This window comes from Ambystoma mexicanum, chromosome 9, assembly GCF_040938575.1.
Source record: "Ambystoma mexicanum isolate Mex_15411 chromosome 9, UKY_AmexF1_1, whole genome shotgun sequence".
Taxonomy (NCBI): domain Eukaryota; kingdom Metazoa; phylum Chordata; class Amphibia; order Caudata; family Ambystomatidae; genus Ambystoma; species Ambystoma mexicanum.
Genome location: NC_090931.1, coordinates 292,631,736 through 292,658,312, shown reverse-complemented (window position 1 = coordinate 292,658,312; position 26,577 = coordinate 292,631,736). Strand labels below are relative to the sequence as shown.

Here is a 26,577-nt window from a genome sequence, read left to right as displayed (position 1 = left end):
CACTACCTCCACAAGCATGGAGGCATATGGACACTACCCCCTGTGCAGGTAGGCCATGCAGCTATGGTCCTGGATGCTAGCGAACATCATCTTGGCCTCTTCAGCCCATCTGGCAGGGGTGGAGAATGGGTCTGCAGATGCTTTGAGCGGGCAGAGCGTGGTCTCCCACGAGTGGGAGCTATGCCCGGAGGTTACAGCAGAGATCTTCACCTAATGGGGCACCCCGGACAGTAGATCAGTTAGCAGCGATGGACAACATGAAGTGCAGGCAGTTCAGTTTGAGGAAATTTCCCCACAGGGGGGCATTTGGGGAAACTTTTCTAGTGGAGTGGATCTTCGACCACCATTGTGTTCCCGCTGATTCCAGCCATCCCTTGGGTTCCCAGGAGGGTGCATGCATTCAGGGCCCATCTGATCTTGATCACCCTGAACTGGGCTAGCAGGACATGGTACCCAGATCTACCAGAACTGGCCATATGTCCACCTCTTCAGCTCCTTGGAGGCAGAACCTCATGTCTCAATCGGCAGGTAATGTGCTTCAGCAAAACCCGGACCCTCTCAACCTGCATGCGTGGCTCTTGAGGGGCTGAGGGACAACTGAGACCTCGATGAAGAGGTGCTGTTGGCTACATGCAGACCTTGCACTATGCCCTTTTGGAGAAGGGTTGTAACCTGGTGCGAAGTGAAAAGAGTGGACCCCACGTCGTGCCCCACTTCCTCAGTGATAGAGTTTTTGTTGTTCCTAGCCCAATCGGGTCTGCAAGTGGGCAAAGTGAAGGAATATCATCTGGTGGCTCTGTCTATTTTTAAGAAGACACCAGAGAAAGTAAAGCCCCCTTCCTAAAGTTTTTTTAAGGAAAAGGTCTCACTGAAGGTGCTCCCTACGCTTTAATCAAAGGTGGTGTCTGAATTCCCTCTGGGCCAAGCATAGAGCTTCCAGTGTGTTACCCTCCTCCCCAGGTTGGATATCAAGAGGCTGCTGAGCTTCTACCTGGCCAGGATGGGCTTCTTCAGGGAAGATGACCAGTTGTTTATCACCTTCTCATAATCCAGGTTGGGGCGAGCAGTCATGAAGCAAAGCAAACTATCTCACATTGGATTGTGCTGTGCATTGCAGAATGTTATCAGTCCGCAGGTAAGGAGGTTCTTGCTGGTTTTAGGGCCCACTCTAACAGAGGTGTTGCGGCTTCCTCTCCTCTTCACAGGGGAATGCCAGTCAGAGACATTTGTCGCACAGCACATGGTCCTCTCTACACACGTTTGACAAGTATTACAGCTAGGACTTGGCCTGTGGGTCAGATGCGTGTTTTGGTAGGGCTGTCTTACAGGGCTTCTTGGTTTAATTTCCAACGCTACTACTTTGGGAGTCTATCAAGATGAGGAATCTGTGGAAGAATGCAATCCACCGAAGGACAAATTATTTACCAGAAATGTTTTTTCTATGGATTCTTCTCCCACAGATTCCTCATCGCCCTCGCAGCCTACGCCGCTTGGAAGTCCATTGCATAGTCCTAATCGCATTCTGCTGTTGCGTTTCTGTGCACAATGACGTGAGTAGCAGAGAGCTGCGTTTTTGGCTGCAGCGGTTGGTTGGCTGTTCCGCCCTGTTTTTTCTGGTTTCTCTAAGGTTGAAGAATGAGGTAAGCAAATAATTATGGTTTGCTAGTATTGTTGTTTTTGTTTCAATGGCATTCCCCTTTACTGTAGGTTTCCTCTCACAGGCGGAGCCTGGGGGGAGCGGAGATCTGAGATAAGGGGGCATAGTGCATCCTTTTATTTAATGCCCAACATCACGTCCGATCGAGGAATGGTGCAGCTGTATACAAGGTAGTAGTTGACTATGTCGAGCAGCACTGCGCCCCCCTCTCCATGTTTTCCGAGCAGCTGACGCTGGATAGATTTCCATCAAGATGAGGAATCTATGGGAGAAGAGTCCATAGAAGGAACATTACTGGTAAGTAATTTCTCCTTTTTGTATAGTGCTGCAAAACTGGTAGCTAATGCTTTTGGCAAACACGCTGTTAAGGATCAGTCTCGTTCCTCAGCTACTTCTGAAGCCCTTCAGTCATCAAAATGCTCAGAATGACACCACTATTGCCAAGCCATCCAACTTCTACAAGACCGTAGGTGCTAGAAGGCATTCTAGCTCGCACTCACTACCTGTGAAAACCTGTATTAAACACATGACTATTTTTGAGCAATAAGGCACACTTCCTTTTAAAACACACCCAACTATTTCTGCGGACCAAAGGAAAAGGTAAATGTAATGGAGCAAGGTATAACATCTGAAAATGGATTCTAGTGCTTGATTTGCTTTGGAACTTGATCAAAAAACGGTGTTATCAACACCAGCTCACCTTATGTTTAAACTGTGTAATCTAAATATCAGTCGCAGAGGGTGCTGTGTACAATTTTCCCAATAACATGTTCCTGACCTGTTTCCCACCAAATCAGGGATTCTCTAATCCGACTTAAATGTAGATTCCACCCACTCACACTCTTAGTCTCTCTCACTCACACACTCGCTCACTCACACACTCGCTCACACCCTCTCACTCTCACCCACTCACTCTCACTCTCTCACCCACTCTCTCTCACACACACACACACACACTCTCTCTCACACACTCTCTCTCACACTCTCACACCCACTCTCTCTCACACACACACACTCACACACTCTCTCTCTCTCTCACACACGCACGCACACGCTATGGTTGTTATTGTGACCAGTAGATCGTTATTAAATGGCATCCGTGGCCTGACAATTTGAAAGTACCATTGGGGTCCCATTTTCAAGGAGGACTAGTTGTGTTTCCTAGCGGAGTTATACCACAGTGATTGTTTTGATCTGGGATAAGACTTCCTTTCAAAAAGGCTGGATCATGCAACAAATCCACCAGGTACGGAATAACGTACATTGGGCTAGAGAGCATCTCTATCACAAGGAAAGGAAATTTGGGAAAATTTTAAGTCTGTCTTGAAGGAGTAAGACACCATCAATGCACTTTTTGTAGCGATTTGCATGTGTTTGGATGTAACCCAGTGATTTTGCAGCTCTGCACCATATGTTAAAACACGGTTGATAATCTCGTTCAGTGCCTAGGTGTCTCTGCCAACTAGAATGGCGGGGGTTTGAAGAAAATAGTTAAATGCTATATAGCAGTACATTTTCTGACAAGGTCCATCAGAAGGAGTTCTTTGAACTTGGTGGTGTCCCTCTCACAATGTGGCCCCATTTTGGGATTAGAGATTGCCCAAGGAAGTATTTTCTGTGTTTTACTTACTACTAGGGCTGGACTGTCCTAGAAGAGGTTTCTGAACACTTTTTGTTGGCCAGATTTGAGAACATTGCCTTGGAAGTATAGGGTTAGCCAGGAGGCTAAAGTACTTGTTAAAAACACATTGGCCTTTTCTGTTGGGTATCACTTTTGGATTTTCTTAATGGAATAGGGCATCCCTGGATGGACAGAGAATTATCGGATTATGTTTTAAGACTTTTATGTTTGAAGAACTCAATATGCTGAGGTGGTATCAGTATCTGGGGGACTCCACTTTGTGTGCCGTATTCCTTGACTCAGTTGGTCAGAAATCTTGCTTATTATTTTAGTTCATTCTCCAGACCTTACGGGTGCTTTTTAACGCAAAACCTAGCATCACAAATACTTACCAAAGACACATCAATTCAAAACGTCACCCTCGTTTGTATCATAGCTTGACCTTCCTTCAGTACATAGCCTATTTGTTAAAGCATATCCAAAGTGTGACCTAGTTAGTGTAATCCCAACAAACTACAGGTGGAGTTGAGAGATGGGAGCCGTAAGGATGTTTTACACATATATGCTTCTGCCCAAGAGATCATTAAAGTGGTGGCAGAAGCCTAGGATATTTCCTTACTCGCTGGTTATAGGTCACAATGCACCTGTGGGTATGGGCAGCCCACAGCTGCTTTATAAAGCCATATCTGTAGCATACTGCTTGCATGCCTTACCCCTAACTCCAAAGGAAAATTAAGGGTTGCTTGCCCTCAGCCTCTCTGCAATAGAGGGTACTTTAAGCCGGTTCATGTACCGTATGGACATCTGTAACAGTCATGCTGCAAATGCAGTTTACTTTCCCATGTGAGTACCTTTTTTGAGCTTTTCGTTTGTTATAGATTCACCTAGCCTCACCAGAGATAGAAAAGGGCAATTGAGTTGGAGCGCAAATTCACACATTTCCATACAAATTACATGAAGATAGAATCGGTTTACTTCACACAGAAAGGTCTGACTAAGACAAGTCTTTAATGTTGACTTCCATCGAGCAAATTCACAAATGTTTTAAGTAATTCTCCAGAAAGAAAACATAAAAAGGTACGAATGTGTGAATATCAAGCTGCACAACAATTGTAGCAGGCAAGTGGCATTCACTTTTTCTGGGTGTAATATGTTAATTTGTCAGTTAATCACATGAAGTAAAATAAGAAAATTGTCTTTCATTTCTAGGAGAGCGAGAGATATGGTTATGAATGGCAAAGATGTTTGGAAAGTGCTCTGCAAGTAAGTAATAAAGTGAAACATTAACGCTAGTTACAACTGTTTCTTATGATTGTTCTGGTTTCAGATTGTGCCTTTTTTGTTTCCCTACAATGTTAAGTCTTCTTAAGGGAAGAAAAGAACTTTGAATAGTCTAACCCATTTTCCTCTATCGGATCATTATCGATGATGTATTGGAAAAAACGGATGGCAATCAGACCATTTAGTTTGAGTGTATAGTTAAAATCAGTGTAGTTTGGGCTTTTCACATCTTGTAGATAATAGGCGCAGCTTTTCTAATTCAGATAAGAGTGCTATAGTGGAGGCAATAAAGGCAGGTTTGAGGACAGCAACATTAGACTATTGCAACGAGACAGCTTCTTTCATGTCATACCGTCCTCTCAGGACAAGCTTGGGAACTTTATTTGCAGTATTTTACAGCAGTTTTCATCCAAAGACTAGTCCGTAGGGTTGGATTCGTCCAGATGGATGCTAATATCGTGCTTTCGTGCTGTGTAAGTTCCACTTTAGGTGTGGATAGAGATGAGATTATGCTAATGGGGTGTGACTTTTGAAGAAACTGTTTTGCACGTGTTTAGTTTGTGTCAGGAGGAGGGATCTGTTGCCTGTTTTGAACAATGTTTTGTCCAGTGCAGAGTAGCATTTTGTTTATAGGGTCTGTGCCCTGGGAAAACATCTCACATAGGTGTTTTGTTTTTTATAGCCTGTCTCAAAAAGGAAATCTACATAGAGCTATGGGGCAGTTATTTGGAATTATGGTTTAGTGTCTTGTTGATGCATATCTTGCCAGATTGTAAGTTGTTTGTATTGTGTCTATTTGTGTTCTTTATGTACGTTTTTTTCTTTTTAATGACCGTGATAATTTACTGCACTACATTTTCAAGTACATAAATGTTGCCTTTAATATAGTTGTATTTAGTGAGACTTCGAAGTATTGCTGTTTTTGAATCATTATTGTTACAGCTGAAACGTAATTTTGTACGTCAGCGGTTTATGACAGTAGCCAAATAAACTGATTTTAACTTTGACATCTTTAAAAATATATATTTTGGCTCCCAAAGAACAGGCATTTCTTTATTTTAAGAGATTCGCACTGGTGGCACACCTAGCCCTGCCTTATAATCAAAATGGATTGCTGCAAACTCTAGAAGAATATCACTTTAAAAATAGTCTACATTTTGCAGTCCAAAAAGAACCAACCAATCTGCTTCATGCTGTTACATAACCCAGAAAAATGTCCTGCTCTTGAGTGTAAAGATATTGTTGGAAGAATTAGCATTTATTTGTCTAAAGAATATTGGAAAATATCACCATTCTGTTCATTCCAATTATTTTTTTAGGTAATATTTAATATGTTAATTTCAGTGTGGTGCCCTTCCTTGGTCTACCTAGTTTTCGTCATATTAATTTTATACAAATGATCTAAAGCCAAATGCCACATAAACATTGTTTCACTCAGTACAGTTGCCTTAGAAAAAAAATCAGTAAGTTTAGGTGCATGGCGTAATGTGCTGCCAAGGTGGAGAAATCAAAGGCTGATTTTTTTTGCAGGCCAATTGAAGACCAAGAGGGGAAAAAAAACAGGTTTACTGTCTTGATATATTTTAAAATCTGGTGTAACCATGGCCACTTAAGTATTATTTAAATGCTGCCATGGCTTGGGTCCCAGCTATCACTTCAGTTTACAGACCTTGATTGACATCCTTGGCCAATGCTGAGAGAGGTATACCTGTTTTATGCAGATTCGTGAATTTCTTCACTTTTTATTTTTTTGTACTCGATGTTGGTGAGAAACAGCACACTAGTTCAGTGAATTTCCTTTTTTGTTTAAACTGAATGTTATTGGGACAGCAGATTTTTAGCTGTAAACTAAAATGAGCTTTGTGCATTTTAATATTTGATGCAGTTAGTAACTTTCTCTAGTTTACTGTGCCAGCATATTTGATGTATGTAAGTACATATAGCCCCAGGTATTTTGAGTGTGCTTTGCTAATTACTGAGTGGCACTGGCAAATTAATGCACTACTTCCTCCTCAGAGTTATTTTAATAGTTTTAAAAAGTACAATCCGGTTTTACAGATATAAAATGTTCTTTACTGTTAATGTTTTCACCCGTTTACCAACAAAATCCCAATGCATCGAACTTATTTTTAAAGTAGTATACATTTCCGTAAATAGGTTGCCTTGCATTTCATGAAGTGCCTGGAAAGTGCTGCTCCCACTCCATGCTTTAGGAAGTTCATAAATCCCCTCTGAGGAGCCAGGAACAAGACTTACACACAATGGATTCATGGTTTTTATCAAAGACTTTTATTAAAATTAAAGGGGGATGGGACATATCTCTCTGTCCCTTCTCTAAGTGGTGTTCCCCTACCTAAAACCAGAACTAAGGGTCTCTCAATGTCAGAAGGCCCAAAGCAAAACCTTCCCATGTCCAAACTACTATTCTGGCCCTCAAACTCTAAAAATCAAGCATTTACCTGGTATACTATCCTGCCAGGGCTTTTCTCATGTGAGCTCTGTGCACACTCACAAACTCGACAGTCTCTTATGTGTTTGGTCTTCCCTTGAATCCGCCTGAAATACTATCCTTCCAGGACTTCTCTCACAGGTGTACTGCATACACTCACAAACGTGATAGTCTCTTATGCTTATTCCATTTGGGCTTTTCATAAGATATTAATGCACTTGTTCATATATTTCATTTAAGATTATTCGGTTTTGACAGCGTTGCCGCTACACCCCGATGTCCCTGCTTCTCTTCGGTTCACTCACCAGTTCTTGTTAGTGTGCGTTGCTTCTTCTGCAGACAGCCTCTGGCAACCCTACAGCGCTCTGCTCCTCTGTTTCTGCTGGTTTTCGGCTTCTCCATGTCTCACAGCTCCCGTTCACCTATTCAGTGTCTTCCTGGGCTAAAGCGAAGTGGAGCTTGCTTCCTAGTACCAGTGAATGCCCAAAAGCCTTGCATCTGCTTCTGCCGTCCTCACTGCATAATCTCCTAAGCAATCTGCTCCCTGCTTCTATGTCAGTGAGCCGGTTGGCTCCATGGACTCCCTTCTCACCCCACGGTGTCTTGGACTGCACAGAGAAAAGCCTGTTTCCCAGCCATTGTTCGATTATCAGCTGCTTCACAGGTTTACATTTCCATCCTCAGATTTGTTCTTCCAATCACTAGAGCGCAGCGTGTGCTCTTGACTTTCTGTGATCCTCATTACTTTTCTGATCACTTATATTCAAAGTCTGGATGAGTGTTCTTAATGATATTAAAAGGCTTGTCAGTTCCTGATGACTTATATGTGGAGTTTGGTAAGGTTTTTTCAGGATCCTTCCTAGATAGGTGAGGGGGAAGGTGTGACAACATGCCATCAAGGCATGGGGAAGGCGGGGTTATCCTCAAAAGAAGAGGGGGATACCATGTCTGGTTCAATGATGTCATGACTCCCTTCCGAGGGCTGGCTGCCTCCCCCCATGTGATCATCCCTCATATAGCCGCCCCCAGGGTCAGGAACAGGTAGCGGCTGCCGTCCCCTGGCCACATGGGGAGAGGTCACCTCCGGGAAAGGAGTGATGACACCATTGTATTCATCACACCCCTTTCGTTTAGATGTCCTCAGAGTTAGCAGGAAAGGGAAAACCAAATGTGTACACCTAGGGCAAAAAAAGACAGCCTCTTTGGGATCCTAATCTTAGGACAAACTGTCAGGTAATATATTCCTTTCACAAGAGGACTTACCAGAAGAATTGCTTCTATCACCATGCTATTGCTCATGCTATGTTGGCATGTTGAGATTCCAATACATGTAAGGAATTGGCTGAATTTGCCGATGCTGTTGTTCTGGAATGGTAGAACACATTTGCAGCAAACCCTAATGAAGACCAGCAAACGGCTAGTTTCTTGTGGTATTTGATATTTAGTCATACAGCTATGGCATTGAGAGCCATATCCCTAAACCTGGACATTCATAGTCTGAAATAATTGTTTTTCCCAATTCTTACCTCTGAGAATAACTTTAGATTTTCCATTTGATGAGATAGCTGTTATATTGAATTTAATTGTTTGTTTATATATTTGTAATGGCTTCACACCCTATGCATCGTGACTGTTTTTAAAACTGCAATGGGGCATGCCGGTCTACCTTGAGATGGTTGAAACATTGCAACATGTCCAACACCACCACTACGGGTCTAGCATTATGACACTGTCCTGATGGAGTGCTGCAGATATTGTGGCCTCATGTGTCCACGTGGCATCTCTTTACATTCTAAAAGCTTGCTGGGTTTTCAAGATTTGGAACCCCATCATATCAGCTTCCAATCTCTTAAGTGTTATGTGTTAGGCAGAAACCTTTGCAGTTCCCTTAGGGACCACTGCAAAAGATTTAGGACTACAGGTGGTTGGCAGTAAACCCCATTGGTAGCAGTCTGTGCCGCCCAGATTTACCTGGTAGCTGTGGTTGAGCAGTCGGACCTCTCTCAAGATGAGTTAGGCAGCATATAGAGTATACACAATAGGTACAGAGATACAATAGCACAAGCAAACACTGACCAGAGCTTTGGTCTAAAAGTATAGAATTATTTATTTAAAGACACACTTGTAAATTACACTAACACACAAGAGGTAAATAAATTCAACACACAGTCACTATTATATATACATACAACCCTAATTACTTATTAGACAAGTCTTAATGAGAAACACCACTTATTTTCAGACCAGAGGTAAGCGCTTAACATAAGATGGCACTCTAATAAGTTATTAAAAAGGGATGGGAAAAAGGCAGGGTTATGAAAGCACACAAATTTCAATACTTTTCAAAGAACCACAGTGAGGCAGGTTAGGCAGAGTCTACTGGAAAGCAAGGAAGTTCAAATGCCAGGCCCACTCTTAGAGAGAGCAAGCGAAATGTGTCCAGGATCACACATTGGGGTTATGCCCAAAGAGTCTTTGTAGAAAGTTCACAAAAGATTGAAATCAAGTCAGGAAAAGTTAGTTAACAGGTCCCAGGCTAGCCCAGGTTAGAAAGTCGAGGATTTACTGTCACCTCGAACAATCTGTCGCAAGGGAAGCCAGGCGGGACACAGTACCTGAAAGTGGGAAGAACGCTCCAGCTGGGGCAGTTGTTCCTGGCAGCGGTTGCAAGTCGGTATTTTGTCCAAGGAAGAGGAGGTCTCGACGTGGAGCAAAGCTGAAGGTCGTTGCGCTGCCAGGGAAGAAACCAGCTGCAGAGTTTCCCAGTTACAAGGTACCACCCTTTTCTTCGCGGTAGTGGTAAACCGTGGTATTCCGGTTGCCGGGGTGCTTGGCACGGGCAAGGCGCCACGAGATGGTCCAGGAAGGCGAAAAGACGGGCAAACGGGTTATCCCCACCAGTCAAAGGAAGAAGACTCTCCAGGCTGGAGAGCTCCTCTGTCGTCTGGAAAAGTGGTGAGACGGTTCAGCAGGGCTCCACCGGTGGTGTTGTCTTTGCAGGTCGGCTCGGCTTCTCCCTCCTCGGATTCTTTAGGTCCTGTGGCAACTTCTGAAGTTCCAGTCCCCAAAGCCCTGCTTTTATGCAGAAAACCCCCATTCATTCAGCCTAGCTGTCACTCAAACATGCTAAGTGTTGAGCCGGGCGGCTCACCACTTGGGCCAATCACACAAGAGTGCGACTTGAGTTGCCGAGGCAACTCAGTCCAGGGTACCTAAACCCCCTCGCACGCCCCCTGTGGTACCCAGACAGAGTGGCACCACTTTCGGAGGCTTCTGTGGAGAAGCCCGCCAAAAAGTGGAACAAAGGGCCCGACTTGGGTTGGAGTCACAGAAGCGGACACAAACGCCATTTTAGAATCGAGTCCTGGCAAAAAACACCAACCGGCGAATTAATATTAAATATGGCATCATCCGCATACCTAAAGGACACAACAGACTTTCTTAGTGGATTTAGCTGAGAAATCTTTATCGGTGAAGACTGCATACTATTCAGCCTTGATGTATGTAGTTTATATACCTCAATACCCCATAGTGAAGGTATAGATTCTGTTGAATGGTTGCTACTTAACAATTCAGGTGTGAAAGGTAATCCTCAGTTCATTCTGGAGCTACGTAACTTAATCCTTTACAATAGCTATTTTAGACATCAGGGCAAATACTTTTTACAAACATCGGGTACCTCGATGGGATCATCGATGGCGGCCGTGTACGCTAATACTTTTGTTTCAGTTCGAAAGTCAGCATGTACTGGAACGCCCCACATGGGCAGCATACATTTTAACCTGGAAGAGGTTTATTGATGACATTTTCTGCATTTGGTGTGGCACACGAGATGACCTAGATCAGTTTTTTTAATACCTTAATTCAGTGCACCCCAGGATCAAATTTACTATTGAGATTAGTAACCCTTATCTACATTTTCTTGACCGTAACTTGAGCATTGTTAACAATAAGATTGCTACGTCTGTATACCATAAACCGACTGATGTTAACAATTTGCTTCACTATTCTAGCTTCCACCCGAGGGCGATGCTCCAAAGTGTACCATATAGTCAAATTTTACCTTTGAAAGAATAATTTCTGACCCAGATGTTCTAGATAAGGAATGCACAAATCTTGTTGGTAAATTTAAGAACAGAGGCTACCCACTGGAAACTTTGGAAATTGCCAAAGATAGAGCTTCAGAGATCTCTCGTACAGATTTATTGAAACCTAAATCTGTTGTTAAAGATGCCCCACTTCTATACATATCAAAATTCTCAAGACAGAGTTTTCAGATCACAAAAAGTATAAAGAAACATTGGAATATCCTTCACAGTGATCAAACTCTATTAGAATTGTTCTCCACACCTCCAATGATGTGTTTTTAAAAGGGGTAAAAATATAAGAGAAAAGCTGGTGAAAGCTGAAAGAGTACCAAAGGAGAAACAACTTTTCCTAGCCACCAAAACACTAGGCACCTTCCCTTGTTTAGGGTGTATACACTGTAATAACACAATCAAAGGTAATGTAGTGACTCACCCCAGGAATGGTCAAAAAATCAAATTAAGAGACTACATCAGGTGTCATATGTTGAAGTGCCCTTGTGGCAAAGTGTATGTAGGACAGACCAAACGACCTGTCAAGTCAAGACTGTCTGAACACAAGTCGAACATAAGATGTAATAACCAATACTCACCGGTAGCCAGCCACTTCAACATGCAGAAACATTCAATTGCCCAATTAATATACTAGGTGCTAGAAGTTGTCAAGCGACCTACAAGAGGAGGTGACTACCAGTCACTCTTACTACAAAGAGAGGCGTATTGGATTGACAAGTTAAGCTCTTTACAGCCCTGGGGTTTAAATGAAGATTTCACATTGAACTGTTTTTTTGTGATTTGAATTTGTCAATAAGGAATGCTTGATCTTCAATAACATAAACTTGAAAGTTACATTACTATTCCATTGTCTGACTGTGATCTAAGGCACTACTTTGTTGAGACTAATAGTTGGTTGCCATAAAAATCATTGCCTGTAAATTCAATGTAAAAATTGTTCTGATTGTTTACTCTTATTTATGTCATTTTTGTTAAACTTATTACATTTAATTTTTATCTTTTGTAAATTAAATGCGTTTACCCAACTCAGACTGTCACATTGTACTATGTCTTCCATGTGAAAAAGAGAGATCTAGGGTTAGTTTCCCTCTTCGTGAATAATGAGAATTTATATCTTCCACCGATTATAGACTTAGAGGTTACACACAGTCATTCAGTGACCGTGCCCTGATGATTTGATAATTAGATTTATTTTTCCCCCTCTTAGATCAGAGCGTTCTGTCCAATTTACGACCTTTTTCTCATTGCTTATTTCAATTCTATTTCACACAGTAGACTATTTTTCTTAGCTTTCCTCTCCCCGTTCTACTATGTGCGAACTAGTATTTGTTATGCCCGATTTACATTTTACACTAGGTATCTGCACCGCATGAATTTTTCGTATCAATCGATCTTATTTCGCACTTTTGCGCTTCTTGCTTCAAATGACTTCTAGTTTATTGAATATCTAGAGGTCCATACTCTATCACAACATATAACCTTGTTTCAAGATGGCCGATCTTTCGGCCTGATCACTCCTTAGTCCTTCTTCTTTATCTAGAACTCTAGTCCTCTATTTATCTCCATGGTCACATGCTGTTTCCATGGTTTGTGAACAACAAGCTGCTCGGCTGAACAGACCCTGTTCAGGATTGTCCCCCTACGCTCCAGGTAAGCCCTAATGCATTAGCATTTGTCTATCTAGGCACCAGGGATAAAGTTCCTTAGTCTCATTATTCTTTTTTCCTTACACTTTCTTTAGTTGATACTCTACCTAATCCATTACTGCCGGATTCTTCAGCTGTAGACCGGCCGCACAATCTTGACATCAGTTTCACATCAGCTTCAAGAAATGTGCCTTGTGCACATCCTTGTCATGGTAATTTTTAACATTTCAGTTTGCCTTTATTAAACATCACGTTACGTTTCACTACTCCATATTAGATTGCTGAGTTTTTATACTAATCAGGACTCCATTTCTGTTCAGCTTGTTTATTTGCGTGACAGAACTCCTACATTCTGAGGCACTCCTGCAGCGACAGCGGGATATTTGAGGTCCACACTTTACGTGGGCTCTTCTTTTGATTATTTACCGCCATCCACATTCTGGCTAGGTATGTTATTCGATTTTTATATATTTCATACTAATGTCCGTTACTTTTAAGCAATGAGCTTGACATTGATCAGGCTCTGTTATTTACAGATTTCTATATCTTTTTGGAAATTGGCCGTGTCTCTAGGAACTAACTGATACACGAAGACAGTCTGTTTACTTATTTTTCCTGCTTCGTCAGATTCTTTGTTTCCGACACTTTCTACACACAAAGGTAACGACTTTCACATTTCTTCATCATTAGATCGATAGAGTTTAGGAACTACTAGCTTTTTTTCCCCTATATATTCACTTTAGCTTATGTTTCACCATCCACTTGATAGGTCCCATTAGAGGGATCATTCCACTGAACTATAATATGTTGTACGCTCTACTGTCTATTTTACTGGAAGGGGTGTATTAATTGACCTTCAGTTTCTCTCTCAAACATGGACCACATAATTCACCTTATAATGTTGCATGTATTACAACGCATATTATGACATGTTACAACTAACGTCACTAAATTTTCTAAATTGTAAAATTGAATATGTTATGAACAATCTATGAATTGTGCCTGCAATATTTTCTTTACTGAATTTGTGTTTTTCCTTTTACATTGAGTCCAAGTTTGGCCTTATGAAGAAGAAGAGAAATTCCTCGAAGCGCGTCGCTATTTAATTTGGACTCAATTGTTCCTCAATTTGAGCTTTATCTATTGATTCCATTTTGGTTCTATGCACTGTAAATAATCTCTCTGAACTATAATTCTTGCTGAAAATAATATACATTGGCTATAAATATTTATTTGTTTATCTCAAACTTCTGTGTGACCATATTTGTTAGAAACAAAAATATGTACAATGCCTATATCTCAATTTGAATAACTGTATTGGATTAATCGAAACATTTGAAAGTGTGCAGGGGACGGGAGGGTTCCCAAGTTGAATCCTCCTTTCTTTTTACTGTTTATTGTCGGGGTCTTGTGCCATGACCCCAGTTCCTCCCCCGCACCTAAAAATGTATTTAAAATAATCCTCGAATTTATTTACTAAACTTAATTACCATAGGTGTTCACTTCTTTTTAAACCCTTAGCCTTAAAATTAAGGCAACTGAGAAATGAATTGCACCATTATCCCTGGGAGAGCATGCCTGCGGGGTAAAATCTCTAGGGGTGTTTCTAGTATGGAACACAAATGTTTCAGTTCACAATGGCTATTTGTTAAGGTTGTTTCTAATAAAACCAGATGACACTGCTGTAGCTTTATATCAAACCTAGTGCCAGTCATCTGTTCCAATTTTGTAGCCACCCAAAGATTTCTCTTTTCTCCCAGTGAGAATGCTAAACTCAATCCTTTCATTTTTTTTATTTTTTTTTTTTTTATTTGATTTAATTGTAAAACAAATTTACAATTTTTACAAAATATCAGTAAAGAAGTTCATCACTCTGAGTCCCTCCAGATTAAGTTCTGTCGTTCCTGGTGCGGGAGGAATCGAGTGAAGTCTTCAACTTGTTCCTTCGTCCGTTATTATTGGCTTTTTAGCTCCTGAACTTGGTTTGAGCTCCTGTACAAGGCCAATTGGTTTGAAAAACAGAGTCACCGCCATTGTCCACTCGTTTTTTTCCCCTCCCATCAAACCATACGACCAGGCTTCTTCGTCCTCCGTGGTGGTGTTGGTCAGGTATTTCATTAGGTAGATTTCTCTAGCCTTTTGGGTCCCCTTACACCTTAACAAAAGGTGTCTGATAGATTCCACCTGCTCAGTGTTACAATATCGGCACTTATCTGAAGTTGACGCTCCTCTTCTTGCCAAGATCTCGTTTGTCTTCAGGAGATTTAGTCTGATTCTGAAAAAGGTGTTACGCAGCCGTTTGTCCGGGAATTTTTTCAAATAGCCTCTCACCTCGTTAGCTCTTTTGAATTATTGGAAAGTCTTTGGTTGATTTGTAGGAGGCGGCGTTGTCCTGCGTTTTAATCCAATCTAATTGAGTCTGTTTTTTCACAACTTTCGTTGGATTTTGTATAAGGGTTGCTCTCGTCAAGGCCACTTCTTGTAGCAGGTTTTCACAGTGATCCGCCCATGAGGCCAGTATTCTGTTTTTCCCATTAGTCAATTCGGTCTTCAAGATCTTGAAAACAGGCTCTGTAGCGTCCATGATCACTTTACTGAAAAGCATCAGGGTGTTCCTGTCCACAATCCCCTTCACAGAGGGAAGGCAGAGTTCTTGTCTGATGTGGCATATGGGAACGGACATCAGTAGCCCCAGCACCTTCTTCCAAAATTGACCTTCCAGCCTATCCCAAAACTTTTCCGGGATTTGGGGCATGGCTTCAGCTGCATATGTTATTCTCGGGATCACCTTGGCTTTGAAAAAGGACAGGACTGGGATCAATGTAAACTTTCCATATTTCTTGTCGATCGTCCGAGCTTGGCATGACAAGGTCTTTGTTTTTGCTATTAGCATCTCTTGCATTGGAATTTCGGTGGAGCTGTTGCTTAGCGTCACTCCCAAGTATTTAAAGCTCTTTACGATTTCGATTTTTTTCGTTTTCGACACTCCATTTTTCCTTGCCTGCTGTTCAAGTTGTTTTTTCGAAAGCCATAATCTTGGTTTTGTTTTTATTTAGTTCAAGATGGTTGTTTTCTAGATAAACAAGCAGGCTGTTCAACTGCCTTTGTAACCCCACCACTGTTTGATCCAGTAAGATGATATCATCCTCGTAAAGGAGTCTCTGTATTTTCTCTCCTCCTAGTGATGGGTGGAAAGCACCTCATTTTGTTGAAGTTGTCTTCCAGGTCTGCAATATAGGCATTATATAGTGCTGGCGCTAAGGGACAGCCCTGCTTTACTCCTCGGGCAGTGTGGATTACCTTTGACAGCGCCCCCGCACCATTCAGCCGGACTCTCATGGTAGTGTCTTCGTATAGAGCTCTCATTAGTGCCAAGATTTTCTCCGGACAGTTCCTGCCAGCCAGTTTATCCCACAGGTGTTCTCGGCTAACCCGGTCGAACGCCTGTACAAGGTCGACAAAGGCCATGAATATTCTTGGCGCTCCTTGTTGGACTCTTGGTTTCAGAGAGCATAAAATCAAGATGTTTGCTGTGGTGCCGATGTTTCTGACAAACCCCGTCTGGAATTGGTCTCTGTAGTTGGATTCTTTTAGCCAGTTGTTCAAGCCCTCCAGGGCGCAAGAGCCAAAAACCTTCCCAATAACATCCAAGAGCGCTATAGGACGGTAGTTACTTGGATCATCTTTCGCTCCTTTTTTGAAAATCGGGACCACATTTGAGTTCTTCCAGGAAGGGGGCACAGATTTAGAGATATTACAATTCTGAAAGATCTGGCCAATGAGTGGCGCCCATATAGCAACATTGTGCTTCAGATCAATATTAGAAATGCCATCTGACCCCGGCGCTCTGGAATTTTTTAGCTTTTTAATTTTCTTTGTTATTGAGTCACTATCACAAGGTATGTCCCAGCCTGGTGCTTGGTGCCCCCCAATGCTCAGTAGCTGGTTGTCCTCTTTTTTTATATAGAGACTCAAAGAAGTCCACCCATTTCTCTTCGCTGACGTTGTTCTGGAGATTGGTCTGGCTATTCGATGTTTTCGCGTTGATCAAGGACCAGAATTCTTGACTGCTTTTCTTCGTAAGTGTACGTAGAATTTGTTCAGCGTCGTGTTGTAAAAGACTTGCACGCTGGTGTCTCAACCAGTTTTTATACTGGCGATGTGCTAAGCGATATTTCTCTTGCAAGTTTGTAGAATTAGCGGTTTGCGCCTGTCTGCGGATTTTTCTCAGCGACGCTCTTTGCTTCACTAGTTCCTTATTATAGCTGTGTTTGTGGACTACTTTCTTAGGGTCCTCTTGTTGCTTTGGTCTGCGGTAAATTTCCAGTAACGGCACATAGTCCACCGTGACAACTCCGGCTGGCTTGTCAATAAGCTTATTGCTGATTGTTTTGTAAGCCGAAGTTAATTCACTGATGGTTTTCGCCGTTAACCTTAAACGATTGCCACTGGGGTTAGCTTCTAGACCTTGCATCATAAGCTCTTGCAATGGTTTGCAAAAGTGCCAGGTCGTTTTTAAAATGTTGTGGTCGCTGTTTTCTGTTTTCACCACGTCAAAAGACTTTGCCACACTCAGTAGAGCCTTCGATACAAAAGTGTGGTCGATAGTTCCTTTTTGTTCGTTTCTTTGCCATGTTGGTATTTTCTTGTTCTCTTTAGAGCGCAGCCAGTGCAGATTGTGCATATCCCATTTGTCCATCAGGTTACCCCATCTTTTAGCTCTATCCCTGTCCATTGTAGGTATCGTACCTATCGGAGTCACGTCGTCCTCCATTGTACAATTTAGATCTCCATTTATAATGAACAGGGTGGCTTGGTGGTTTTCACTTTCATCTTCCAAGAGATTATCGATGTACTCTAAGTATTGGTCTGTGGTGTAATCAGCCGGGTTCCAGTATGTGTTGATCACTAGGAGTTTTTGTAGGGAACTTTCCTTCCCCCTTCCCGCGCTGTCTTGTTGACACTCTAGTCTGGTCGCCTGGATAAGTGGGGAAAGATGTAGGTCCGCCAGAGGCACTAATCCACATCCTGATCTTACTGCCGCCACAAAACCCGCTTTTGGTCTTCCCGTGGCTCCCTTCTCTGCCGGGGTAAAGGTCAAGGTGTATCCGTCTTGATAAGGTTTCGTCAGCAACCAGGTTTCCTGCAGACACAGGATGTCAAACGCTCCTAAGTTGACATCTGAGCTTACCGTCAGGTGGGAAAACCCATGTGTGTTCCATGAGCCCATTATCAGGGGCAGATGCTGCCTCAGTTGGCTCACCAAGGGTTTTCTATCCACTAATTGCTAGTTTTTATTTGCATAATGTCTTGTATTTGATATCCATCTTCTATTGTGTTGTCTGTCCGGGCTCTCGATTTCGCAACCTCTCTCCGTTCGGGACGATTTCTTGGGGCTTCTAGTATTGTAATTCTTATTTTTTCATCCGGTCCTTTTGGCCATCATTCCGGGTTTGTTAGTCGATTACGCTCGGAGTGTTTCCTACTGTCATGATGGGGTGACTCCTCCCTCGTCTTCCTAGCCCTCTGCCCACTGGGGCCATATGTATTTCGCTTGCCCTGTGTAGGGTGGGAATTTTGACTCCGCCAGCGATTTTCTTTATCTTTGTGATGGCCTTTATGGTCAGGTGCTGTTCTGTTGGTTCTAGTTGAAGATCTCGTCACTGAGTTACTATGCGTCCGGTGGTACTGCGGTTTTTTAATTGCCTGGATTTCTTTCAATTCGTATCCCAAGTACCAGAGGTTGTCTTTCTCATCCTTCAAGATTTTGCTTATTAGTGGCGAAGATATATGTAGGTAGGCCTGGTCACTCCGTCCATTCTCACACAGTTCGACGATGTTCAAGTCTTGAGAGTTCGGGTATCGTAGGTTTGGGACTTGCTCAAAGATGTACAACAATGAGTTTCTACTTAGCCTGAAGTCGTCTTGCTTTCTAAACCGTCTCTCAATCTTGAAGATCACGAAATCTGTCGTGATTCGTTTGTTCGTTCTGCTCCTTGTCCTTTCCTTACTCGCCTGCTGTGAACGGCCTCTACTTCGGTCTCTTATTTTGTTTAGTTGCCTATTGCTGGTAAGAGGTTCTAAGTTCCTCCCGGCTTTGGGCTCTTTCTGCCCGGGCCTTTTGCCTCTCATGCTTACGTCGACCTTGCGTTTGACGTGAGGAGAGTTGCTCTCTCTTCTTATCTTTGAGGTTTGGGATCTAGAAGGCTTTCGGGCCTTCTTTTTCATTTCCATTGGCCTTTATTGTTCCTTACTATGCTTTTTCTCCCTTTGATGCCTTGGGTAAAGGTCTGGTGCTTGGTCACAACTGAGCACACTTTCGTTTCGCGATCTAGACTTAGGAGGTGGAATGTCTGTTTCAGAGTCCTCAACTGTGTATGTGCTTAAGTTCAATAAAGCTTCCATGGTGTTGAACTCTTCCACCTCTTTCTCTTCCTCCGAGTATTTTCTTTTTCTCGAATCTCCCTTTCCCAATGATTTTAAATTAGAGGTGTCACTCGTCCCCATTCTTCGTCTCGCTATTGCGGTACATCTTGGCAGTTTTGGTGGAGACTGTATCTTTAGTAATACCTTTTTGGCTTTCACTTTGTCCGAAGCTGGTGTTATTTTTGGGTGTGGATTATCCACTGGATTCAACTTTTTATTAAAGATGTTTTCAAGGCTTTTCTGTTTTACCTTTAGGCATTTACTTTTGGGTTTTCCCCCCAACCCCTTTTCCGCTGCAATAGGGGTGATACCTGGGCAATCCAAATTAATGCATCCATTCTCCAGCGTGGTCGCCATCTTCTTTCCACTAGACGACTGGACGTTGGGTTTTTTCTGGCTATTATCACTCGTCTGGACTTGAGTTGTTACCCTCCAGGTCCAGGGTCAAGTCACTGTTTTTGTTCCAGCTGTTGTCACTAGTCTGGGATCCCTGTGTTTTCCGCTCCACGTCCATTGAGCACGATGAGCCTTGGTCTCGGGTGTTCTCTTGTCTCGCTTCCTTGGACAGTATGTATTTTTCCAAGTATATTAGTTTTGTGTGCATTAGGTCCATAATTGCTGCTTGATCTTTCACCGAGTCGTTCAGGGCTTCGTACAGTTTGTTTAAAGGTGTTAGGGAAATCATCACTGTGGACATTATTCCCATTAGGTCTGTTTTCTTGTGTGGTGTTTCCTTTGCACTCTCTGATATGGAGTCTCTGCCCACCCTTGGTCTGCCTGGGGTTGGGCACGCTTCGGGGACCAGTATTGGTTTTCCCAAGGCACCGCACGGCGGTGTCTTTACCAGGTTGTTTTGGGGTTGGCTTGATGCCTCGTTACCTTCGTGCAGTCGAGTGGGGTGTAACCTGAGGCTTCCCCTAGCGGATATCCACATTGAGGCTCCTCGGGTCTTTCCTCCCTCTCCTCCGGGGTCTCGGGGGTGCTTTTCAGGGTATCAGTGGTATCAATGGTCAGATTGTGTTCCGGGGGGGGGTGGCGCACCTACCATCACCATGGGAGGATGAGGAATGGGCAAGGCCGGAGGAGGTTTCCCAAAGTGCCACCTTACAGTCGTTTCGAGTTGTAATGGTTTGGCCACAATCATCTGTTTAGCGGCATCTCTCTCCTCTTGACTGTTGGTTAGATTTTCTGTTAAAATGGACTCTTCGACCGCCACCCCCCCCCTCCAGAAGCTCACCATCCGAGATTTCTTTTTGTGGTGTGGTGGTGCTTACTCCTTTTTTTTTGTTTTAAGAAGTTTGTCATCTATTGAGGGAATGGGCTTTAAATGTTTTGCTTTTTTGAATAGGTCCTCTGTAATAGGGTTTTGTGGACTGTTTCCCCCGTTCAATTTCTTTTGTTTCTGTGCTGTAAATGCACGTTCTTTTCTTCTGTCTCGCCTGACCTCTGCTGTACCTTCAGGCTGCCAACAGGTGTCGGTGTCCTCTCCTGCTGTGTGTTGGGCTGCAAGGTCCTCCCCCTTCCCAGCCACAGCTTGATTTTTCTCCCTCTCCTTCACTGGCGATTCGTTCTGCGCATCTGGACCTGCGGACAGAGGGCTCCTCCCTTCCCCCTGCTCTCTGCAGTCAGTGCCGTCGGCAGCCACCCCTGACACTGCTTTCACAGCGGCTGCTGTGCCGAGCTCGCAAGGTGCAGCGTCGTCTTCAAGCCGGGGCTGCGCCCGCTGCAACGCAACCATTCTCCCTCCGCCCCCCACCCCGTGTCACCATATTCCACTCCTTCGCCAGGCGCATGGACGTCTGCCGTGACCTCAACACCCCCGAGAAGGGCCGTCGTCGGCAACGCCGGCGCGAACCCTCTCGAGGAGCGTGCCCCCGGAACAGGCCCCTCCAGCACCTCCAGAGCACCTCCCGGGCCCCTCGGATCACGAAGTAGAGCTCCCCCCGACCTCCCCGCATCAGGCACGGTAAGTGGGGCTGGTGGAGGGCTGTTGTCGATAAATGCAGGTTGGTTTACCTTGTTTGCTCCCATGGAGTTAGCGTTTTGGTCAGTGGGAGTGGGTCTGAGAAAGTGGCATTGGGACCATTTTTGTAAGCAGACACTAAGTCTGTCACTAAGTCTGCGTCGGAAGGTGCCGAAGTGTCAGTGGGGGCCGTGCTAGTGCAATCGATAGTTCCAGTTTTTAACACCTGCGTGATTTCGCAAGGCTCATCTTGTAGTACTCGCCCTGCCTCTATCTCCCCCCTCTGCACTGGAGTCACAAGAGTTCTCATGCCATCACGTACTAGCTGATCCGAGGATTCGGGGTTCTGGGTTTTGAAAAGTATCGGGGATGCACTAGCAGGTGAGGTGCTTGAGATGATTAGGGAGAACGGCTCATGGATAGGGTTGTTGATGGTGTTGACGATGTTAGAGTTGTTAAGAGGCATCTTTAAAACGGGAATACGCTGCTGTCTTGGTCTTAGTGTTACCGGAGAAAGACCAGTACCTGTTCCCGTCTTCCTTTTACCTCTTATCTCTGCAACTTCGACCGGGTCCTCATTCTGCTTATTGTGGGGGGGCACGCCGTCTCGTTTAGATCTTGTATTCCTGGGGCGGCGCTCCTCGAACTCCTCCGGCGCCGTCCTGCCTGTCATGACTGCAGGACTGCTCCACTCGTCGACCACTCCGCAGCCGCTCCGCGGTCCAGCTGGGCTTTTAACCACTGCTCCTCCCAGTTGACCAGCAGAGTAAACAGAGCAGAAGGACTCCGCTCAAAACAGCATAGAGTAGGGTGACTGCAGGACTGCTCCACTCGTCGGCCGCTCTGCGGTCTAACTGGCCTTTTAACCACTGCTCCTCCCAGTTGACCAGCAGAGTAAACAGAGCAGAAGGACTCCGCTCAAAACAGCATAGAGTAGGGTGACTGCAGGACTGCTCGACTCGTCGACCACTCCGCGCTCAATCCTTTTATTTCATGGAGGAATAACCCGCTTTCCCTAGCGATGCATTTATTTTAGATAATGGGGGAAAATTTCACTGTGCTCCCCATCCCCTTTCCTACTTAACATCGTCTGCAAGCTCATAGGATTTCAAAGGTGTCGGATTTTCTGGTGGCATGCCTCTCGGCTTTAGTTGGCAGAACTAGACCTGGCAACGGCACAGCCTCCCTCTGTTTCCATTGATGTACTGTCATGGAGAGCCTCCTCCCTCAGCAGTGCAGTTTTTTTTATATAGCCCTGCCCTTTGTCTCTGAGCTTGGGCATCTGGGTTCTGCAGACTTCATTTACAGTCCCCTTGATATCTCCATGGACTACTCCCCTTTTGACTGTCAAAAGGGGAGTAGGAAACTGTGAACATGTCTCCGGTGGAAAATTAAATTACTCAGATTTTATCATTCGATCATGGCAAAAGTAATTGGCTCTTCGATTTTTGTTTCTCCCTTGCTAATGTTTACTCATTTAATTCTTAGCCTGGTCAGCTTTGATGATCAGGTATTTACAGATTACCTATGTTAGTAATTGTTTTTGTTTATAGGAATTTTTCCCAGTAATATTTTTTGTTGGTTGAGTTTTTAGTATACTTTTAAAGACCAGCTCAGTTTGGGATTCAAACAGTTGTTTTTGGCGCATGGGGTATTCGGCCAACAGTAATCTGAAAATGGGGACCCTCAGAACACTTTATCTGGTTGTCGTCACCTCTCCTGGGAGAATGCATGAAATACAGACTCAGAAATGTCCAGCCATCAACCTTCAGTTTTTTTTATGTCACCCTGAATGGGACGGATATGCCCAGACATGGTTCTTGAACCAGCCCTGTCTAGAGACCCAAGTTAAACATCACTGTGTGTGCAAAATGTATCTGAAACATGTCAGGGTTGCTTGTGGTCTCATACAGAAGGCATGTGATCTAGCAGTTGGGGCTGAACTGACTCTTTTGTAGTGGGACCAAGCCTGATTTGCATATGGTCTTTTCCGTTACCGTCGTTCCTTTTTTCCCCCGCACTCCGCTCGCTCCAGGAACACTGCTTCTTCAAAGCTTTCTTATTCTTTGACATGCAGAATCCATTGAATTCTTTGGTGTTTAAACACTGCGTCAACTGCGGCCATCAATGTCCATCTCAGATCCTCCTAGAATCTTCCTTTATTCCCTCAGTGAGGGACACGACATGCAAGATTGCTTATCCTATCAATCGATAAACCCCAAGGTTATGTGTGAGCATGAAGCAAAACTATTTTCCTTCCTCCACAAAGAAAAACATGATAATCAGACTCGTTCCAGGTTGCCCATCATCGGTCATCGCACCAAAGAACTGTCCCCGGTCTCCAAGGACAAAAAGAAAAATCAGCACCGTATGTGGTCTTGGTCTCTAGGTGGTTCTTCAAGGCACCATTCTTCTTCCTTTTTGAAGAAGAGCAGGCAGCTCTCCAGGGACTCCCAGAATGACCTCGCTTTGCAGGTACCTTTCCAACCCAATCTTCTACCCCAAAGGAATGGGAGACTTGCAGACTGAAGATGCTAGACATCTTTGACAAGGTGCCGGCTGACTCTTCCCCTGGTGCTGACAGTCCAACGGATGAGCTGACAGATTGCACGACTGTGCCCCTTCGGGCCAGACTGCGCAAAAGGCGGACACTTTCAAGCCTAGAGGCTGCACTGGTCAATCTTAGGACACAGGTCCACTGACCTCATTCATCCCTTCCTTAGTGCCACCGGCGACACTGGAAATCCTTGAGAGTATGCCGCGCTCCCTAGGAGTACATTCATGTCGCACTTGGAGGACATTTATGACAAGGAAGGTAACTACATTCCCTTTGGTTTGGTATCCCTTCACGCTAGGGAAGTTAGGGACTTCTCAGTGGAGTGTTATGCAGATGGTGACTTGGTGGACCTTGCTGTAGACTTTCAGGATGCGAATGTGGTGGACCCCATACCAGATATAGACATGCGCTGCCCCTAACTTGGGCTAGCCTCACACTGCTTTTCAGCACCTGATTGCGAAGGTGGTGGATACCCCGGGGTTATTGGCCCTCTTCCGGCCAAAATTGCAGTATGAACTGATAGACATTGTGGACAAAAGTCTAAAGAAGGAGATTTTTCTGCTTTAGTAGAGGCTCCTGTCCTCAAGCTATGGTCCAAACCGGTTCCGACTGTAGACTGGGATCTGGCTAAAAAGCACAGACAAGCACTCTCAGACCCGCTGTTCCTGTCTGCCCATGCATCTCTGGAGAGTTTAGGCACCCATGCTGCTCCGGAGAGTCTAGTTGTGCAGGCTGCAATGGCTAACCTGAAGACTACATCTTTCACTTCTCCGCCCCCAGACTGGGAGAGCGAGAGATTAGACACATGGGGGGGAAGATTTGGCTCAGCAAGTCCTTAGCTTCAGGTGTGTCAACACCTCCTATGCCCTGGCATAATTCTCATTTGGCACCTGGTTTGTCATCTCGGTGGCGGCAGATCACATCCTGGAGGGTGAGATGGCTTTGCAGCCCTTGTGAAGGATGGCAAGGAGACCTCACGCCAGATCCTTTAGCCAGGATGATGGCCACCAGTGCCGTGGTTAGTAGATTATTGTGATTTAGGACTTCCACTGTTGCTTTGGAAATCCAGGAAAACTCATGGACATGCCCTTAGACGACAACTATCTGTTTGGTACCAAGGCTGACAAATACAATTCCAGGATTCAAAGGCGATGGAGAAGTTACTAGGACTGGGCGTTCAACAGAAACAACCCGCTAATCCAGTGGGCAGGGGTTTTTGCCCCTTCACCACGTGTGAACAGAAAGAAAGAGGTCGCGCTCCCTCTGGCAAGCAGGTGCAACGACGCCCCAACCGGAATTCACTGCTGCCCCAGGTGCGAAGCTTCTTTGAATCAGTTATACCATCACTCCTGGTCCGAGGCAAGATTTTCCAGTTCCGCAAGGAATGGATTCTTACCACAGCCAATGCCTGGGCCTTACAGGTCATTCACCAGGCATACTGTCTCCCCTTTGCTCATCACCTGCCAGACCATCCACCGGCTGGCATATTCTTACCTCCGGACCCTCTCCTACTGGATGAGATCTGTGAGCTTTTGGATAAGGTTGTCATAGACCTGGGGGCCCTTCTCTGAATGAGGAAAGGGCTGGTCTTCAACATTTTTTCTGGTGCCGAATTAGGTCAAGGGGTCCCCCTTCCCATCTTGGATCTGAAGGTCTGGAACCTGTGCTTTTGTATGGGCAAGTAAATGATGGTTCCCCTAACCCAGTTCCTTCAGGCCCTTGCCCCACAGGATTGACTGATCTTCCTGTATGCCCAGGATGCATATTCAAATGTTCCCATCCACAGAAAGCACAGGAAGTACCTGAGATTCATGGTTGGAAAATGTCATTACCAGTTCAAGGTCCTGCCATTCGGTCTCTACGACACGCAGGGTTTTCATCAATCTGCTAGCAGTGGTTACGTTTCACTTCAGAATGCAAGGCGTTAATCATTGTTTTTCTCTATCTGAACGACTGGTTCATCCAAGCTCCCTCCCCAGACCAGACGTCTGTGGACAGGCAGCCTATTGCACAGCTTGGGCTTATCCCGGAAGTTCAAGAACTCCCTGAACATCCTGGTCTTTCAGATTTATCAGGACGGTCTTGTAGACTCGCCCGAGGACAGAGTAGCGACATCCCCAAGATGGTGCATGTCGTCCAATTTCAGGAATGGTTCCAGGCTATCCTTTTCTGCACTTGCTGGGTCTTATGGCCCGTGGTGGTGCCAGAGGCGCGGCTGCACATGAGGTTGCTCCTTTGGCTTCTCAGTTGCCAGTGGTCCCAATTTTAGGGACGTATTTTGTATTTGTATTTTATTTATTTGTATAGCATGCCAAGCCATTGGGCATCTGGGCGCATTTCTTAAGGTTACAGTTGCATTTCTTAGGTTACAGTTACATACATTTGCACATTGTTACATATTATGCAGTGGTATAAACCATTGAATGCATGTACACGGTTTATAGACATAATTTCGAAATCAAAAATTTCGAAAGTCAAAAAGTCGAAAAAAAAATGTCGAAAAAAATGTCGAATTTATTTTTTGACGGTTTTTTTTCGAAATGGGGGGTTCCCCTCAACCCCCGTTTTTTCTTTTTTTTTGTTTTTACCTATTTTCTTTATATAAACTAGAGCCCAAAAAAAAATATCGAAAAAAAAAATAATTCGACATTTTTTTTTTTCGACATTTTTCATTCGACTTTTTTGACATTCGAAATTTTGTATTCGATATTATGACTGGACACCCATTTTACACAGTTATTTACAATGGGAAACATGAGTGAAGATATATGCAGAGTTCGAGGTGGTATCTAGTGATGCCAGCCAGATTTTGGCTTTGCTTTTAAAGGAATGGAAGGAAGGTTCAGTTTCGAGTGTAATGGGTAGAGGGTTCCATAG

At 44.2% G+C, this 26,577-nt stretch overlaps 1 protein-coding gene across 11 annotated transcripts in view; it reads left to right on the top strand.

Moving 5' to 3' along the window:
• The window catches only part of SYNRG (synergin gamma), a 1,253,369-nt gene that overhangs the window by 1,015,946 nt on the left and 210,846 nt on the right, over window positions 1-26,577 (top strand). For all 11 annotated transcript variants that reach the window (XM_069614681.1, XM_069614680.1, XM_069614679.1 and 8 more), the window contains one exon: window positions 4,488-4,541. In XM_069614681.1, the coding sequence (XP_069470782.1) occupies window positions 4,488-4,541 (54 nt within the window). The remainder of the gene's footprint in view (window positions 1-4,487; window positions 4,542-26,577) is intronic.